The 18,860-nt window shown below is 38.3% G+C and overlaps 2 protein-coding genes and 1 pseudogene across 2 annotated transcripts; all 3 read right to left on the bottom strand.

Moving 5' to 3' along the window:
* Positions 1–4,788: 4,788 nt before the first annotated feature.
* Positions 4,789–7,961, bottom strand: LOC122278262. Its single transcript, XM_043088423.1, has 6 exons — positions 7,432–7,961; positions 7,159–7,235; positions 7,004–7,040; positions 5,826–6,042; positions 5,208–5,349; positions 4,789–5,082 (listed from the first exon to the last, which is right to left on the bottom strand). The coding sequence occupies exons 1-6, from the start codon at positions 7,670–7,672 to the stop codon at positions 4,864–4,866; spliced, it is 933 nt and encodes a 310-aa protein (XP_042944357.1). The 5' UTR covers positions 7,673–7,961; the 3' UTR covers positions 4,789–4,863.
* A 2,575-nt stretch (positions 7,962–10,536) lies between these two features.
* LOC122278384 lies at positions 10,537–12,178 on the bottom strand (annotated as a pseudogene).
* Positions 12,179–14,376: 2,198 nt separating this feature from the next.
* On the bottom strand, positions 14,377–18,635 carry LOC122279320 (L-ascorbate oxidase homolog). The gene is made up of 8 exons (XM_043089881.1): positions 18,363–18,635; positions 18,086–18,195; positions 16,640–16,910; positions 16,415–16,517; positions 15,955–16,300; positions 15,110–15,475; positions 14,915–14,993; positions 14,377–14,831 (listed from the first exon to the last, which is right to left on the bottom strand). The coding sequence occupies exons 1-8, from the start codon at positions 18,501–18,503 to the stop codon at positions 14,610–14,612; spliced, it is 1,638 nt and encodes a 545-aa protein (XP_042945815.1). The 5' UTR covers positions 18,504–18,635; the 3' UTR covers positions 14,377–14,609.
* Positions 18,636–18,860: the final 225 nt, after the last annotated feature.

Genomic DNA, 18,860 nt, shown 5'->3' with positions numbered 1-18,860 from the left:
TACGTTTGGTATCATTTCACATGGTGGGAAAGGCTTTGGTTTGGTTTCAAGGCCTTGATGAGTCTGGGTTGTTAACTGAATGGGATGATTTTGTGAATGCTTTACTGATCCGTTTTGGCCCTAGTAGCTATGATGATCCGGTGGAACAAATTACTAGACTAAGGCAGATGGGTTCAGTTGAGGAGTATAAGACTGCCTTTGAGTTGATTGCCAATAGGCTAAGGCGTTTGGATGAAAGTGACAAACTAAGTTGCTTTATCAGTGGATTAAAAGACGATATCCGTTTGACGGTTAAAATGTTTAACCCTCACACCCTACTCACAGCTTATAGGCTGGCTAGAATTCAAGAAGAAAAACTATCCCTCCATAAAAAGCCAAACCCACGACCAAACCTGTCCCAAAATATTGAACCAGCCTCATTCAAATACCAACCACCACAGAACCCCAACCCTTCAGAAAATCACCAACCATATAACAAGGCAATAGTACCAGTGCAGAAAATCAGTCCAAATCAAATGAAAATAAGAAGAGAAAAAGGCTTGTGTTACCATTGCGACTCGAAATGGCACCCAGGACACCGATGCAATAGCCCAAAACTTTATTTAATTGAAGAAGTTGTAGAGGAGGAGGAGGAGACAGTGGAAGACACGGGTCAGTGTTCTGTCCAGATTGACAAAGAAGGTGTGTGTGAGGTCGGACAGGACATGCAAAAGACTCCAGAGATTTCCTTACAGGCTATTATTGGCTCATTGGGCCCAAAGACTATGCGGGTGAAGGGGAAGATTGGCCCTAAGTGGGTCGTTATTCTCATTGATTCGGGAAGTACCCATAATTTCCTGGATCCAGGAGTGCTTACAAGGGTTTCCATACCCATAGTAGCAGAGGATAAGGTCAGGGTTAAGGTGGCTAATGGGGAGTTAGTAGACAGTGAAGGTAAGGTGAAGGGAGTACAAGTTGGGATTCAAGGAGTTGAGTTTTTACTTGATATGTATGTTTTAGTGTTGGCAGGTTGTGACATGGTTTTAGGTGTCCAATGGTTACAAGGACTGGGACCAATTCTTTGGAATTTCAAGGAGTTAACTATGCAGTTTACTTACCAACAGGCTGTTGTGATTCTTAAAGGGCTCACGGGGCACAAATGGATTGAAGAAGGCTCCATTCAAGACTGTAACAGCATGGAGAAAAAAGGGGTCATGTTACAGCTCATCGACGACTCCAACCGAGTCACACCAACTCAAATCCCAGGCAATATACAGAACCTACTCAACCTATACACTGACATTTTTGCTACCCCAAAAGGCCTACCCCCCAACCGTTCCCATGACCACTCCATAACTTTACAACCAGGTACAACACCCATTTCTGTCCGCCCATATCGCTACCCATATTTTCAGAAAGATGAGATTGAGAAGATTGTTAAGGAGTTGTTGAGCTCGGGGGTGATTCGTCCTAGCCAAAGTCCTTATTCATCTCCTGTTTTGTTGGTAAGGAAGGCTGATGGTACGTGGCGGCTGTGTGTGGATTACAGGGCGTTAAACAGTGCTACGGTTAAGGATAGATATCCGATTCCAGTGGTGGAGGAACTGTTGGATGAGTTACATGGAGCCAGAATTTTCTCTAAACTTGACTTAAGGTCAGGTTATCATCAAATCAGAGTTAAACCAGAAGATGTTCCGAAGACTGCCTTCCGCACTCATGAGGGTCACTACGAGTTCTTGGTTATGCCCTTCGGGTTAACTAATGCCCCCTCAACGTTTCAGAGTTTAATGAACCAGGTTTTTAAACCTTTCCTCAGAAAATTCATTTTAGTTTTTTTTGATGATATATTGGTTTACAGTCCAGATGCAGCAACCCACTTGGGCCATTTAAGGGTCACTTTTGACATGTTACGACAGCACCAGTTGTTTGCTAAACTCAGCAAGTGCAGTTTTGGGTGCGAAGAAGTTTCTTACTTGGGCCATTTAATTTCTGGTTATGGTGTAAGAGCTGATCCGGAAAAGATCAAGGCTATGCTCGAATGGCCTAATCCACGATCTGTTAAACAGCTAAGAGGATTTTTAGGCCTCACGGGATATTACCGAAGATTCATCAAAGGCTATGGAGCTATAGCGGCCAGGTTGACTGACCTTTTAAAAAAGGAGAAATTCCATTGGAATGAAGGAGCCCAAGAGGCCTTTGAAAGGCTCAAAACAGCAGTAACCCAACCCCCTGTATTGGCCCTACCAGATTTTCAGTCTCCCTTTGTGATCGAGTGTGATGCCTCGGGTGAGGCGATTGGGGCTGTGTTAATGCAGAAGGGTAGACCCTTGGCTTATTTCAGCAAAGCCTTAAAGGGAAGAGCTATGGGAATGTCTACGTATGAGAAGGAGTTGTTAGCACTAGTTTCAGCAGTGCAGAGATGGAGGCCCTACTTATTGGGGCAGGCTTTTGTGATTAAGACTGACCATCAAAGTCTTAAATTCCTACTCGATCAACGAATAGGAACCCCCATGCAGCAAAAATGGATATCTAAGCTATTGGGCTATGACTTTGTCGTGGAGTTCAAAAAAGGAAAGGAGAATGTAGTAGCCGATGCCTTGTCTAGGCAAGGAGAGGAAGCTGAGATCACCTTGTCACTCATTTCATTACCAACTTGGGACTGGATAGAGGATATCAAGGGGCATTATGGAGAAGACTCAAAAGTGCAAGAATTATGGCAAAGGCACCAAAAAGGGGAACTCACTAGTCCCTATACTGTCAAGAATGGTATGATGCTGTACAAAAACAGGTTGTACATTCCAGCTAATCAAGGGTTAATTCAGAAACTACTGGAGTTAATTCATAGCAGCCCTATGGGTGGTCACATGGGATTTGATAAAACCTTACACCGGCTAAAAAGAGATTTTTATTGGCCTGGACAGAAAGCGGATGTGAAGACTTTCTTAAAGAATTGCGACACATGTCAAGTGGTGAAGGTAGATAATACTCTACCTAGTGGACTTTTACAGCCCCTACCCATTCCCTCAAAACCATGGACCGATATCACAATGGATTTTGTCGATGGGTTGCCTAGGTCTGAGAGATTCAACTCCTTATGGGTTATTGTGGATAGATTTACAAAATATGCTCACTTTGTACCACTCTGTCACCCCTACACAGCTAAGGATGTAGCGAAACTGTTTATGAAACATGTATTCAAGCTACATGGTATGCCAAGCTCAATTGTTTCCGACCGAGACTCCACTTTCACAAGTAGATTTTGGAAGGAATTATTTTCTTTGCAGGGAGTGCAGCTGGCTTTTAGCACAGCTTACCACCCTCAAACAGACGGGCAAACAGAGGCTGTTAACAAGTGGGTTGAGAACTACCTAAGGTCTTATGTTGGGGATAAACCTAAGAATTGGTCTCACTGGATTGAATTAGCCGAGTGGTGTTACAACTCAAGCATGCATGCATCTATCAAACTTACGCCATTTGAAGCATTGTATGGCTACAAACCTCCAAAACTAACAAGCTATGTACCAGGAACCTCAAGGTTAGAAGAAGTAGAGGTTACCTTGCGTGACCGTGAGCAGCTGTGGGTCCTGTTAAAGCAAAATCTCATTAAGGCACAAGATAGAATGAGTAAATATGCTAATCTGAAAAGGAAGGAACAAACGTACCAAGTGGGGGATTGGGTATTTTTGAAGCTCCAACCGTATCGGCAATCATCCCTCACTACTCGGCAGAACCTCAAACTCAGTCCAAGGTTTTATGGACCGTTCGAAGTAGAGCAGCGAATCGGAGAGGTGGCATACCGTTTGAAGCTTCCAACCACTGCACAGATCCATAACGTGTTTCACGTTTCACAGCTGAAACCGAGACTCAATCAAGGGGCTTTACCCATAGCAACCCTTCCTCCTGTAGACAAACAAGGGGCCATTAAAGTGGAACCGGCTGAAGCATTAAACCGGAGGTTGAAGAAGGTGAAAAACAAACCGGTAGTGGAGGTTTTGGTCCGTTGGCATGGGCAATCTGCAGAGGAAGCTTCCTGGGAGATGTACCATCAGCTTTGTGAAGATTTTCCCCACCTTGTGGGCAAGGTTTTCTGAAGGAAAGGGGAGTTGTCACACGGCTGGGCAAGTTAAGAGCAGAAGGGAGGTCGGCGGCTTGAGGCATGGCACACGAGGAACAGACAGAACTTAGGGCACACGAAGAACTGAAGACTAGAGTTCAGCTTATGTCGTGGGCTGCTGGTGGAGAGGCCTGCTGGTGGGCCGAACCAAATAAGAAAGAAGCTGGGCCGTATGGGCCATGAGCTGCAGAAGAGTTGATCCTTTTAAGTAAACTGTAAGGGCCTTTAGCCCAGTTAGATTAAGGACTTTTTAGTAAAATGCATATTATAGTACATAAGGTCTCTGTAAGAGATTTAACCTATCATCTGGAATATTCTACTGTTCATCGCTACTGTGGAGGTCCTTTCCCTCGAAGAAAGTGTTGCTACTGCCGTGAGGCTTTTTTATCAATATTACAGTCCCTTATACATTCCATTATATCCACTACTACTATTAGCCTATTACAGTACAACGGGCCCCGGCCTTTAGTTTTAGTCCTTAATTAATTTCAGCACTCAAAACCTCATGACAAGGAGGGTTAATTACATGCATGGGAACAACTTTCACATGCCCCTGGGCCAACAGGCAGGCCATGATTATTAGCACATGATGATGATCAGTTGTGCCAAGGCCTAGCTAGCTTGCCTTACCCAATTATCCTAAGCAATTAAGCTTCATGTTCAACTTATCATGGTAACTAAATTTTAGGATTATCAAAGATGGTCGAGACAATTTTTAAGGTCCCGAAACCGTCTATATATATATATATATCGTTTGTGCTTATTTAATTTCAAGCAAGAGTGAGCTCAAGAGAAACATCATTGACATGATCTGCACTTTTGTGGAGCTTCAACAATGACCTGGCCGACCCTATTGAGTTCATTGATAAAGACATTTTATAATCATCCACTCTCTCTATATTCTCTGTGGGTGTTTCTCTTGTTCGATCATTGCTCTGGCAACCGGCAGCAGTACCTTGGAAGAGTACTCTTTTTTGCTCATTTGTCCCCTGAAAACGTTATAAATATGGTAATAGTTAGTCTCATGTATGACACGGACACAGACACGTTTGTTTTTGTGTCTGTCTTAATTGTGTGTGTTTGTGTGAGAGAGAGAGAGAGAGAGAGAGAGTACTCGAGTGGCGCAGCTCTCGAGAAGATCTTTGAAGATGATGTATGAATTTGGTTTCTGCTCCCATGCTTTGCTTGTTATTTCTTGGGATATAGGTGATGGCACGGTCATTTTCCTTCCAATCCGCATCTCTTGCTTCCCCACCCTGCACAAAAAGAAGCCAAAAACTGAATTTCGTATTGATGCCCAAGGTTATATACCACTAGAATCTCCCACTCTTAGCAGATTCTTTTTACTCATTCTAAGAAGACGTGTGGGGGTCATGTAAAAGCGCTCCTCCAAGTCACCCAAGTACAGTATCTTATTGTCATGATGATTGTGAAGAAAAAGAAGAAATGCTCTCAACTTGGCATCCAATTGATAATCTACTAGCTAACTTGATTCGACTAGTAGTGGCGAAGCATATTAATTAATTATCCCCATGTTTAATTAGTTTGGTGTCTTTTATCTGTCATGTATTCATGCATCTTCCAGTTATTTTCGAAATCCATGATCTATGAAGCTCTCTCTTCAAGCATATATATGCTTTAGTTCTTGTTTCCGTCCTATGCTGTGAGTTCAATCATTAGTCAATCGGTTCATGATATAGAGTAAGAAATAATGAAGAAAATAAAGACAAACCATTGGGCTGGCCTGCCTGTATTATTGGGAGTAAGATCTTTATTGCAATGAGTCCCACTGTTTCTGCGCTGGAATGAGTTGTTATGCATCCATACGGCCGCGTACTTTTCACTCTGTTGGAAATATCTCTGTTTCAAGCATAAGAAGCTATAATTTGAATGTAGAATGCCCTGTGCCTTATCATTCTTCTTTGCTGCCATAGCTGCCATAGCTGCTTCTGCAACAACAACAACCAAGCATACAGTACGTACTTCAAAGATCGCGGCAACCATATTAAGGATCGATGTGCCTATCCATGTTTATATCAATTATATGCTTTTGATCGGCTCCTGTTGTGAAATCTAGATGTTGGAATTCTTGTGAAGGATATATATAATGTAAAACCAGAAACTAATAAGAAACTATCATGAACATGATGATGATGATGGCAACTTAACGACATTCAAAAGTCAAATATAAGTGCATAATTATGTGAGAAGGAGAAGCATGATCATGCCCTTATTGCACCCAGAATCTTAAACAACAACATCAAAAAAAAAAAAAAATCAAAATAAAAAGCCCTCACATGACCCACACAAGACACGCCAAGACTTCTGAACCCCTACGGTTTTGTGTGCACAGTTCAATATCCTTAATTCTGAAAGCACACTATGCATACATATACATACATACATACATATATATATATATATTTATGAGAGTAATTATTAACAGGAGGGCTAGAGATTGATCAAAATAATCTTATCATGAGATTAAGAACGTTACAACGTCATGACGTTAGCATGCAAAAAGCAATCTTTTTTAGGAAATGAGAAAACTAATTATTTCTCATATGGACAGAGAAAAGTACATCCATCAGTTAAATTAATCATCATCATGATACTAGTAAAAGGTGGTTAATTCTGATCCATTAATTGTTGTATATCTTGCCGAGATAATAAATCATAGAGGGCTAACATACGAGAAAAAAAAAAAAAAAAAGATGTGAAGAGCCAAAAATTCCTCGATCATAATGGGAAATGGGATTACCAAACCAAACTCATCTTTATTGTTCATCAATGAAGCTTGATAGTAAAGAAAATAATGTGTTACTGTATTAAGAAAACCCATAAATACATGTGATTTCTACATTGGGGGCATGCACGCATGAGTAAGCGATTTACATCATGTATTAGTACCTCGAATCATCTGCTCATGCTTCATACTCCTATACATCTGTCAATTAGCCAACCTAATTGTTAGAAGATTATCGAAAATATTAACAAGAATACATACATTTCTAGCTAGCTAGGTAGCTGATGATCTTATAATTAAATGAGGGTTTGATCAAAACCTGAAGATGGCTCTTTACGTGAGATATGGTAAGGCCCTTCACATTCATTAGTTGTAAAACCATCTTTGGAGTAGCTCCTAAATAATTGAAGAAGAAAATAATAAGCGTATCATGATTATTACTTTAATTGTACGTTAAGAGTAAAGCATGACATTATTTTCTTTTCTTTTCTTTTCTTTTTTCTTTTTTTTTTTTTTTCTAATAAGAGGATTAATTAAGGTGAGAGAGGGTCGTGATGATTATATATATACATGTACAAAAAACATGGCTTACTGTCTTCTCCTCCAAGCCGTTGAACGGCATGCACGAAGCAGTGATGAAGATCAGGCGTCCACCGAAGCCGAGGCATTTTTGATCGAACATAAGGCCTAACTGCAGGGGACTTCAAGCCTCTCTCTGGCAGCTTGTAGTCCATTCGTGGCCTAGAAACCCTCATATGAGATGGTTGTGAGGGGCAATCTTCATTGTCCAAAGAAGATGATGGAGAGTACCGTTTAAGAGAGCTGATATTCATATATGGCTTCTTGCGAGAGAGAGAGAGAGAGAGAGAGAGAGAGAGAGAGAGAGAGAGAGGAATGGCGATCTGGGATGAAACTCGAAGAGAATAAATATTAGTGAGACTGTTACATAGTTTTGGTCTTATATGCAGCTTTTCCTTGGCTCAGTCTGAACAGAGGGTCAGTTTAGTCCTTTGGAGTTTCGATTGGAGAAGAGAAAAATTGGACACGCAATTTCAGGCTAGGTTTTGGGTTCAAAAATGTCTTCATGATTGGGTGAAAGTGAAAGGCCAGTGCACTGAAAAAGCAGTTCAGTTTCAGCTAAAAAAAATCTCGATGATACCATTTTTTCAAGGCATTCTAATGATCAATTGGGTCTTTTCTTAGACATTCTTCGACCTTAAAATGAGAAAAATAATAATAATAATAATTATTATTTAGCTGGACTAGTACGTACCCAGCAAAAACATTAAGAAATTTAATAAGAAAATATATATTGGAAATTAAGAATCCGTGAGCTCTACGCATTAACCTAGCTACATGATAAATATGAGAACTCCAGCAGACGAACTAGCTTTTTCTGGTTGATTTGATTAAGTAATTAAGGAAGTACAGGTGTCATCATGTGTTTGCGTGCCTAACTTATATTAACTTCACTTTTATGAAGATTATCATAATTATTCATACATGAGACAAGAATTTTTATGAATCCATGCCATATTAACCATTATTTTTGTTATATATATCTGCCAAGGAATGGTCAAAATATTAGGTTTTCGTAATCATTTTATACACAAGTACATTTACCTAATATACGTACAACGTGGGACTTAAATTAGGCTTGATATGTCTCATCATTATATTTAAATTCTCATAAAAAAATATAATAAATAATTTAATTTTTTTTTAATTTTAAAATAAAAATAATATTAAAATATTTAACTTTTATATCATTTAATCTATGAATCCGTACGAGAACTTAGTATAACCACGTTTACAATATTGTACGTATAATGAGTGAAAACTAGCTCTAGTCGTACGTGGGATATTATGGTGTTTCAAATACCAACGAACGTTTAAGTTCATCAAATTCTCAGATTTGACCCAAATCAATTAATAACTTGGAAACGTTACAAGGAAAGAAATGAAGATAACATGAATTCACCCTAAAAGAGACAAAAAGTCAGACGTTAAAAACTTAAAAGCATTGAAATGACATACGCAATGAATGTCTTGAAGGAAATATACCAAATTAGGCCCTTATAAATTCAAAGTTCTACAGCTAATTCCACAGAACAAAAGCACCTCCTCCGATCCGAAGACTTTCTACTCAAACATATACGTTCACATTAATCTCATCGACCAAATGAAGATCACCATTCAGTGGACAACACGAGTTGCCACGTAGACATGCTTCGCATGTCGGGCTTCCTTCTCACGGGGACACGTCAGCATTCGAAGCGTCACGGGGGATCTGCCATTGGTGGCCATGTACGTACGTAGTATAAGCACATATGTTATATCCGGTTGCACGCAATCGAAGTTAGTGATCTAGAGAAAGACAAACTTGCATGTCGGGACGTGGCCTTCCATGGCCATCCTTATTTGCTGACAGAAGTAGGAGAGAGAGAGAGAGAGAGAGAGAGAGAGAGAGAGAGAGGGCGGTTTCGAATTGGAGGAATATTCTCTGGAAGGAATGCCAGAAGCATGGACAAGTGTTCTGTGATATCGTAAGCTAGGGCTAATATATATGGCTGTAGAGGATGAAAAGAATGTGAACGTGACATAGAGGAGAGTTGTCAACTTGTCTGGAGCCAGGAGACCCTAGAATTAGCAGTTATTGCAGACTTGTTTGGCATACGTTTCTTGACCGTCCAAGCCGGTCGTAGGTAATCGATGAGGATAAATACTTTCTGGGAAATATTTTTGACTTTCTTAACTCATCACGAGTGTTCAATTTGATCTCTCCAAAAACATTTTTTTCACCCAAATATATTATATAATAAATCTCACAATTTTTTAGAAAATCTCAAGGAAAATCTGTTTTTAAAAACTTTTCTCAAAGATCTTAAAAATGACTTTGACATCTGTTATGAAAAAAAGAATCATTTGAAAACAAAGATATTTTAGAAGTTTTAAAAAAAAAAACAATTGGAGCTGCAGGCCGGGATGTATGCGGGGGTCGCGACTCGTAACCCATGAGGCGCTCTATGGCGGCGACCCGGCCAGACATGAGTTCGACCCACTCGTGGTCGTTGCTGTCTGCATGGGTACTGCAATTCAGGCAACATAGTTGATTTACGTTTGATCCAAGCATTGTCTGGGCCGGACGACCGGCCGATCATCGTACCCATGCAATTTAATTTATAAGCTCCATCTTTTTCTTCTTTTTTTATATGACATGATACACATGGCACTCATTCATGACGTTGATGTAACATTTTAATAATTATTAACCGCGTGTTATCGAAAGCATTTGACAAGTGACGAGATTATAATGTCATATAACGTTGATTATATATGTCATGTAACGTTGATCTTGAGGTTCGTAACCAATTATATATAATCAAGTGCAAAATGCTGTTTTAAACGCATGTATATATGTAACTTTTATAGAACATTCATGTACGTATTTTTTTTTATATAAATATATACTAGGTGAAAGTAATGTGCAAAACACATTTATCTAATTTAATTATACGATTATTTTAAGAATTAATATTATTTTTATTAAGAAAAAAAATTTGATTAATAATGTAATGTTTTTAGAAAAAAAAATTTCTAACATAAAAAATTTAACAGTTAATCATAATTAAGTAGATGGTAAATAATTATACGCTTTCATTTTTTTTTCTTAAGTAGAGGACAGTTAAAACCAGAATAGTTACAAAATATAATCCTTAAAATTTTTTAGAGTATATGTTTCAACATGAAAAGAGTAGATGGAATTAAAATTATGCTGTACAAAATCTGATTCTCACAATAATGGCATTTGAGAAGTGGGGAAAAGAAAATATATAAAAGATCAAAGTGAAAATATAAGTCACTCCTATCAGCTTTACAAGGCCCTCACCTCTCCTTCACGTTCTTGCCCAATGCTAAAACACTATGAGCATAACTTTCAACAGAATGTAGGTCACCTCTCAGGTTCCTTTCTTTACTGCTTTCGAGGGTCAATAACATCAGGTGTCTCAACACTAGTAGGAGTGCTGAAAAAAAAACACATATAAGTAATGAAAAATGCAGTATATAATACAAGATTGGGCACTGATCTACAATAAAATATTTAAGCACACAGGGTGAAACATGAAAAGACCATAATCACAACATTTGAACAAAATCGAGAAATGAGTCTGTAGAAGATTGGAAACAAGTAATCACTTAATGAGCCAAATTAGAAATTTATAAAGGAGACCTTTACAAGAGTAGAGAGAGACTTGGCTTACTTTGTAATTTTCTTGAGCAATACTATTGAACATTCTGTTAACCAAAATGGAAAGAAAAAAAAAAAAAAAACACGAGCTAGCCAAACGTATAAATTAACTCTCAAAATTAGTCCTTTAAGCATCATCAATTACAAAAACACAAACAAAATCCACAAATTCCCAAGGGTATCCTTGCCTTAGAAATGTCTTTATGGTTGGATTGCCCATTTCAAACATTAGCAACTTGAGTATATCAGCTTCCATCTTCACCTCCTTTAGGATAACCATGAAATCGAATTAATAAAAGATGAAGACCAATATGGGATAGAAGGATGAGTATTAATCAAAAGATATTACAAAAATTAATCACCTCTGCCTTAGAGAATGTGTTATCTGTAATATCACAAAATTCATCAACTTTTGGAGGGGTAATCTCTTCATACCTTCTACACACCATAATAGGAAAACCAAAAAATTGCAACTAAGAGGAAAGCCCATTTTAATGAAACAGAGTTTTTGTATCGAAAATCACAAACATCTGGAAGCTTACTAGGCAATGAGCATTGAAGAAATACCCAGCAGTTGAAGTTTCTGCCTATTGAAAACATTCAAAGATAAGAATCTGTCGATGTATGAAATGGAAAGATACAGAGTGTCTGGTAGAAGCTTGTATTCCTTCGCAATATCAACCAACCAATCCACCAATATTCCTCTCATATTGGCAGTAACATCCTTCTAAACCTTCTCAAAGTAGTTGGGTAAAAGTCTTCTTTTGATTCCATCTAAAACACCACCCCCATTGTCAGAATTAGCCCCAAATGCAAAATTGCCAAACCCATAATTCCAACACCAATAATCAAGCTAAACCCAGATCACAAAAGACTTCGATCTAGAACATGGGATAGATTTCCTAAGAAATTTTAATTGAACTAAAAATTGTCATATAACCTACGAATAAAAACACCATTTTACCTCCATTTGGCAAAGATACTCATAAATATCATATGCATAAGCCCCGCACAGTTGCGGATCATCTAACTTATTGTTAATGTCCAACTTCTCAACGATTTTCCCTTCTTCTTGGCCTTCGCTTTTGTTTTATCACCTAACATAGCTTTCAATGGAGTCAAGTTAGGTTTTACCTTGGTTGTTAGCTCCTCCTCAAGATGAAAAATGGGGGATCGAAACTCATCTACTAAAGGGAAAACTAAAACTCACAAGAGAGGGGAGACGGGCAACGGAGGCCTTGCTCACAAGAGGGAGCTCGCAATAGCTGATCGAGGTTGTACTGGGTGGTCGGCAAAGATGCTGTCAAGCTGAGCAGATGTGCAAGAGAGAGAGAGAGAGAGATTTGGAGCGACGCTAAAGGAGGGATTTGAACACTCCAAGGGAGATTTTGGGGGCTGGCATATTGACGAGGTACATCGGTAACTTTCATGTGGAAAACGAAGTAAGAGCGATGAATACGAAGAATCGCTTGGTGCTAGAATCCAAACATTAAAACAACCTAAATGGCTACAAACGGTGGCTTAATTGATACTTAACCAGAACAATGAAACTAACAGTAAAACAAGATTTTCCATTAAAATAAGAAAATTCTGTTAAATAGGCTCTTTATATATATATATAAAGATATATATATATATTTGAAGGTTTTAATAACACATATTATTCACGTATCATAATTTGATTTATAAGATTTTAATTAAATTTTATGTTGTAAATCAAATTATACCGCCTACATTGTATATGTTGTAAATGTTTATATATATATATATACACACACACACATATGATGATTTGATAAATATTGGTAGATCTACCAACATTTTATACCGAATTATTTATTTATTTATATTTAATAGTTAATTAAATATTTTTTTAAAGAGTTTATGATTTTCTTATTTTTAAAAATTTTTAAAAGAGTTTAAAAAATATTTGACAAAAAAAAGGAAAAAAAAAAACTTATACCATCGAATAGTGTAATTTTTTCTATTGATAATTTTCTAACGATGGGTTGAAAATTAAAGTCGGTAGAAGGGTCGGTGGTCTATCACCACATATGATATATCACACTTTTCATGATACAACGTAGAAAATATATATGAAATTCCACCAACAATGTTAGGAAGAAAGATAAACCTGAAATGATTTTGGTAACAAAAAGGAGCCGAAAATGGCCTGAAATGATTTTGGTAACAAAAACGAACCGAAAATGGCCTTGGTCTATACCTATGATATTAGTAGTGATAGGCTGATAGCTAGCAATACAGATTTTCAAAGGGTACTGATGATAGTATCAGAATTTTTTTATTGGCATAGGAGGTTGGAGAACAATTTCTCAATTAATTTTGAAGGTGCACAAGTCATAAGTAAGGAGTATTTTGTAAGTACATATTGGATAATTCAAGAAAAAAATCTTTCAATTCGATAATCGCTAAGAATTATTTGTATTTAAGAGTATTCAAACTTTAGACCTAGATGGAGCACAAGAATAATCAAAACTAAACTGTATGCTTAATTTGATTTTAAAATTTCAGATGAACAAGCATGTACAAAAGAAAATATTGATGCATTTTCTGTTTCAGCGGTACAATTAAGATCCTGTTTAGTTATACAGATCAGATGAGATGAGATGTTTTAAATAGGAATGAATAAAATATTATTATAATATAATTTTTTAATATTAATTTTGTATTGAGATTTAAAAAAGTTAAATTATTTATTATATTTTATATAAAAATTAAAAAAAAATTATAATAATAAATTAAAATAAAATAAAATTTTTTATTTTAATTAACCAAGTCCTAAAGACTCTTTAATTACTTTCACGCGATTTATCGGTGACTACAGCATTTTTCTTAGCGGTGCGCCCCGCGGCATTGACCCATCAGACCGATCTGTATTCGGTGGGGACATGTGAGAGGACAGGTGCAGAGTCGCAGATCACACTTTTAACGTGCATTGTGCAAATACCTTTGTTTCACGTTCTTCTGCGCTAGAATTTTTGGGTATTTGATGGTTCTTTTTCAAACATTGGTGGAGATAATCTTGAAACCAGATATGAAAGAATATAACTAACTAAATAAATAAATAAATAGATCTTCGTTTGAAACATAATAAATCTAATTTATAATTTTTTTTTTTTTTTGCTCAATTATCCCCAAAAAATATTTATATATGGAATCCTTTCATGATTTATTGATCATGCTAACGTCTTGAAGTGCATTTTTAAACACAAAGGGATATATCAAGCTTTGGGGCACTGGAGGCAGCCCTTTTTTTTTCTAATCAAGTTCATGAAGAGATTCAACCACATATTATTCTTCCCAACAACAAGGTTCTGATCAATCCAAACAATAATGGCGTTCACTGTTCAGAACTCAGAAGAACGGTGGAGATCACACCCGAGTAAATTCTACAAAAAATTCAGAGCTCAAGTTGAGCTCTTGCATTAATTTACCGCAAAGAACAGTCTACTTCTACCACCAAGAATCATGATCCTCTCCAGATAAACAGTAGTTTATGTCTAGTTGGCTCGAAGAGGTCGTGTGCGGCGACCTCTTGCCCGACCACAAAGAAGAGCATTCTTTGGGATTGGATTTTCATCTCTCCAAGAGTTTGAAGGAGAGAAGACCCGGAGATAGAACTGCTGACCCAAGTACTGCCTAGCCCAGTTCTCTGATCTTATGTTCCACATTCCCACGTTGTCCAAAGCAATGTATATTGCAGTCCAAGCTCTAGGATACACCTGCATTCAATAATCATGCACATCCACACGACAATAAATGAGTACTATGAAATTTCCCTCAAAAGTACAAACTTTTGTTATACCTGAATAGAGTAACGGGCAACAGTGTCTCTCAAATTGTAGCGGGTTCTACTTGCAGGTGTCCATTGCCCTCCATCCATCCTGATCATCCAACAAATTGCCAATATATTGACATACTTTGAGAAATACAAACTGCAAAGGAATAGTTGTTTTACAATGCAAGTATATAATTACTACTGAGAGAGATAGATGCTTACCCCATGACAAAGAAAGAATAGCCATCAATATGCCATGACTGCACAGTGTCTTCCCAATTTTGGAACACAATCTCAACATATTCTCGGAAATTAGCACCCATAACAGAGGTCTGGAGGTAGGCATTTCCCCCGGTGGGAAAACTAGAAATGGTTCCAACACTAAAAACTCCAGGGATCTGGAAGTAGTCAGCAAGTTTTAGTGGGGTGTCTGGCGGGACAAATGAGACGCTATTTACTGCATATCTCTGCTTGCCATTAATATAAGGAGCAGAGTTGGCAAGCATGATTGTGCGGCTAGTTTTGATCAATCCATAGTGGTAAGAGCCTTGGGGATTGGGTCTCGGCCCACTTGCAGTCAGGTTCCAACTGAGCAGAAACAATTAACATACGTATATATGTCAAATAATCAAACACTATGCATCAAAATATACACGGCAGGCACTATTCTGCTGTAACATTTTCTATAGAAAGAATGTTATGGGAAGAAATGAAACTTGGTTATAGGAGCTGAGCCTTTTCTGGCAACAGGGAATTGATAGGAAATACGGTAGTCCGGCAAGAGGATGGTGTGGTATACGGTCCCTAACATGTTTGGAGTTGACTGAGGTATGTCCAGACTATTGATGGAGCTTTTGGCATGTTAGAAAAATAAGTTTGGGCAGAATGATCTTAATGCTATTTGTAGCATGGCTCCTTCTTATTAATTGTAGTACATTTGGAGAAAAACAGAAATCCAGAAATTTTTCAGGACCGCAAGAAGCCGAGTTTGGCTTTACAAGTCATTGAAAATGAAGCCAGAAAGGTTAGATTCTGAAAGAAATTAAGTATTGTACACATGCACATACCGAATAGATCTGGCTTGGCTGAGGGACGAAGCAATCTGAGTGGTAGGCCCAATTGGAACAGGACCAGAAACTCCCTTGCTTGAATAGCTGTAGTGAAGAATGGCTGTTGTTGTCAATACACGAGTGGTGAAGCGTGAAGAAACTACAATATAGTAATCCTGGACAGGCTGATCGGCTGTGACCAGGACAGAATATGACTGCCCAAGATGAATATCAAGTGAAGTGTAGGTATTTTGGAGCGTGTGAGACCCTTCTACCTCTACCAGCTTCATACTGTGCCCCTGAATTCTGAAATTAATCGAAGTTGTAAGCCCCACATTTGATATCCTGAACCTATACGTCTTACCTGGAAAACAATGTGGATAGGAACGGGTACAAGGGCAATAGTCACGATGAGTTTCATTGGTTAAGAGAATTTGCAGCCAGAGAGAAACAGAAAAGTACATTAATAGATAGATACCTTGATCAACAGTAAATGTGTAACCATTCCAGCCACGACCATTGATAAGAAGTCCATCAGGGAATGGAAGGTTGCGACCGCTATCCAAGAGTCGTCTCAGTATCTTTAAACCAAAGGGATACCAACTTAAATACTAAGGCTTAGAAGATGTGTAAAACAATAAAGTGGGATAACATCGAGGTTCTGTTCTGTTTCCCCTGAACATGCCCATGTTGAGATACTTACATATTGGTTTGTCTTGAACCAGTCCCCAGCCAGTATGGTGAAGTCCCCAGCAGGAGAAGGGAAAGGAACAGGAATCCCTGGACGGCTCCAGATTCTGATGCCACCGAAGCCCCCAGCGGCCTTTTGAAATCCAAATGATGGGAAGTAGAAATAGCTACCAATCTGATCCTTCACTTGGAAAATATAAGTGAAATTCTTTCCTGGTCGGATCGGACAGTTAGTGCCATACACTCCATCTTGCCATGAGTTCCTCCTCTGCTGTATGCCATTCCTGTTTTTAAATGATAACACAAAGTAGACAAACTCAATAATAGTTGCTCAGCATCCATATCAGCTGTGTACACAATCAACTGCTAAAAAGAAATGGTTCATATGCCATCTTGGCCCAGTTCTTCAATGCAAGCTTACCAAAATAAAGTGGCACTTTTTACACATTACTATGTACAACAAACCCATGAGTCAGAAAATAAGCGTGTCTTGGCTTCCTTCCAAGGTTAAATTCGATAACTTTCAGCGTGGAGGCTACCACACCTCTGCAACAGACTATGAAGCTTTCCAATAATAAAAAAATTGACGCATCCAACTGGTAAAGATGTCTTCTTCTTTTCCTTTGTTAAGTAACTAAGAAACGTCCCTTCTAATCCGAAAACGTACCAATATTCTCATTATATAATAGATCTGGGCTATCTGACAACGAGTAATAATGGAGCTTAATTAATGATGCTAAACCATCCATATCATAATACACCCATGACAACCTGGAATAACCAATTTAGTAAATCGGCCAAGATTCAAGACCTGATTTTGACCTGATCTTAAAAGGGTTATGAATCAACTCTAGTTTACCCATTTTACTCTGAAACATTAAGTACCAAAACCATTGTAATTAACTAAAGTGATGCAAAGTAGATGTCGGCATGCACAGATCTTGCATGTGAAAAATGAAATTAGTCATACGATGCCAGCTGCTAAAAGTTTTTTAATATCATAGATTTTAAATAGCCAATCAATGAGAGAGTCCTGAGAGGAGAGGTGTTAGTCAGAACACTAGATGAGTAAGATCCAACCATTTGAAAAGGTAAATGTTAGATGTGACTTAAGTCACTTAACAAGACCCAGCCCGGCAAAAGTGACTGTAAAAGGCAAACATACTTTTCTTAGATTCTTGTACAAAAAACACTCTCCAAAGGAGCCCTAAAAAGTTCCCTAAATTCACTATCACTAGAGATTGTATGTTGGCTAGATTATCCAGTGTTTTAAGAAGGATAAGACTCTAAACTATTATTTGTGGAAGCTTAGAAGGCCTGGGGTAACAAACTCAGCTCCTTACTGGGTTACTGATAAAATAATAGGCTTAAACATTTTGCTCTCCGTTTTCATTTTCTTGCATTTGCCCAGATCTAAAGAAAATAAAGTAATGCTAACGGAAAGTCTAAGGCATTTTACCATGAGACGAGGAATGGCTCCCTTAGGTAGTTGAACACATTGATGACCAAGTTATCATTCGTAACAGCATCGATCTGAGGTCCCGGGAATTGCCCATTTATCAATATTCCCTGCAACATTTCTGTCTATCACCACCCAACCCAAAAATACCGAGAGAGAGCACTTTTCCTTGCTTCCAAACAAGAAAAACAAGGAAAGAAAGCATTTTGCAAAGAGCAGCCAAGCAAAGAAACAGAGTTGCAAAGGCAGAGCAAGTAAAATTAACAAGTTCAAGCACCTGTTGCTTAACACCAAGAGGGTAGATATCACCGTAAGTGACTTTCCATGTGAGGAATCTATACGGGTCTTCACCATTAACGCCATGAGCAGCAACAAGAACCAAAGCAGTGAGAAAACAAAGGACCCGGCCTTCCCTCATTGTTCTTGTTTCTGTTTCTAATCGGATGGAGCTCTCTGGGTCTCCCAGTACTCACTCCAAATCAGACTAGAAATCTCTCTCTCTATATATATATCCAGCACTTTCTTAACTTTTTGTTTGGTTGTGCTCTGCTTGAGCAGAGCTCAGTTTTGTAGTATTTTTTTGCGAAGCAAAAGAGCTTGTGAGCTGTCAGTGTTAACGCCATTCACGTGCACTCATGGCTGTAGCCCGTGGGGTTGTCCTCAGAGGCGAGTGAGATTAATGCAGAGATTCTCCGGGCCACGTCAATCTTCCCACTTGCTGCTATCGGTAGAATGCGGTGGATAGTTATAGTCCCATTATTCATTGATTAATGGA

This window comes from Carya illinoinensis, chromosome 10, assembly GCF_018687715.1.
Source record: "Carya illinoinensis cultivar Pawnee chromosome 10, C.illinoinensisPawnee_v1, whole genome shotgun sequence".
Classification (NCBI taxonomy): Eukaryota; Viridiplantae; Streptophyta; class Magnoliopsida; order Fagales; family Juglandaceae; genus Carya; species Carya illinoinensis.
This window is presented reverse-complemented; position numbering and strand designations above follow the sequence as displayed.

Coding starts and splice junctions, on each gene's coding strand:
- LOC122278262 (XM_043088423.1), bottom strand. CDS start 7,672: ATGAATATCAGCTCTCTTAAACGGTACTCTCCATCATCTTCTTTGGAC. Junction 6,043..7,003: donor GCATGAGCAGATGATTCGAG/GTACTAATACAT, acceptor TTGTTGTTGCAG/AAGCAGCTATGGCAGCTATG. Junction 5,083..5,207: donor TCGAGAGCTGCGCCACTCGA/GTACTCTCTCTC, acceptor TAACGTTTTCAG/GGGACAAATGAGCAAAAAAG.
- LOC122279320 (XM_043089881.1), bottom strand. CDS start 18,503: ATGAGGGAAGGCCGGGTCCTTTGTTTTCTCACTGCTTTGGTTCTTGTT. Junction 16,301..16,414: donor CACATTTACTGTTGATCAAG/GTATCTATCTAT, acceptor ATTGTTTTCCAG/GTAAGACGTATAGGTTCAGG. Junction 15,476..15,954: donor AGCCAAGCCAGATCTATTCG/GTATGTGCATGT, acceptor GTTTCTGCTCAG/TTGGAACCTGACTGCAAGTG.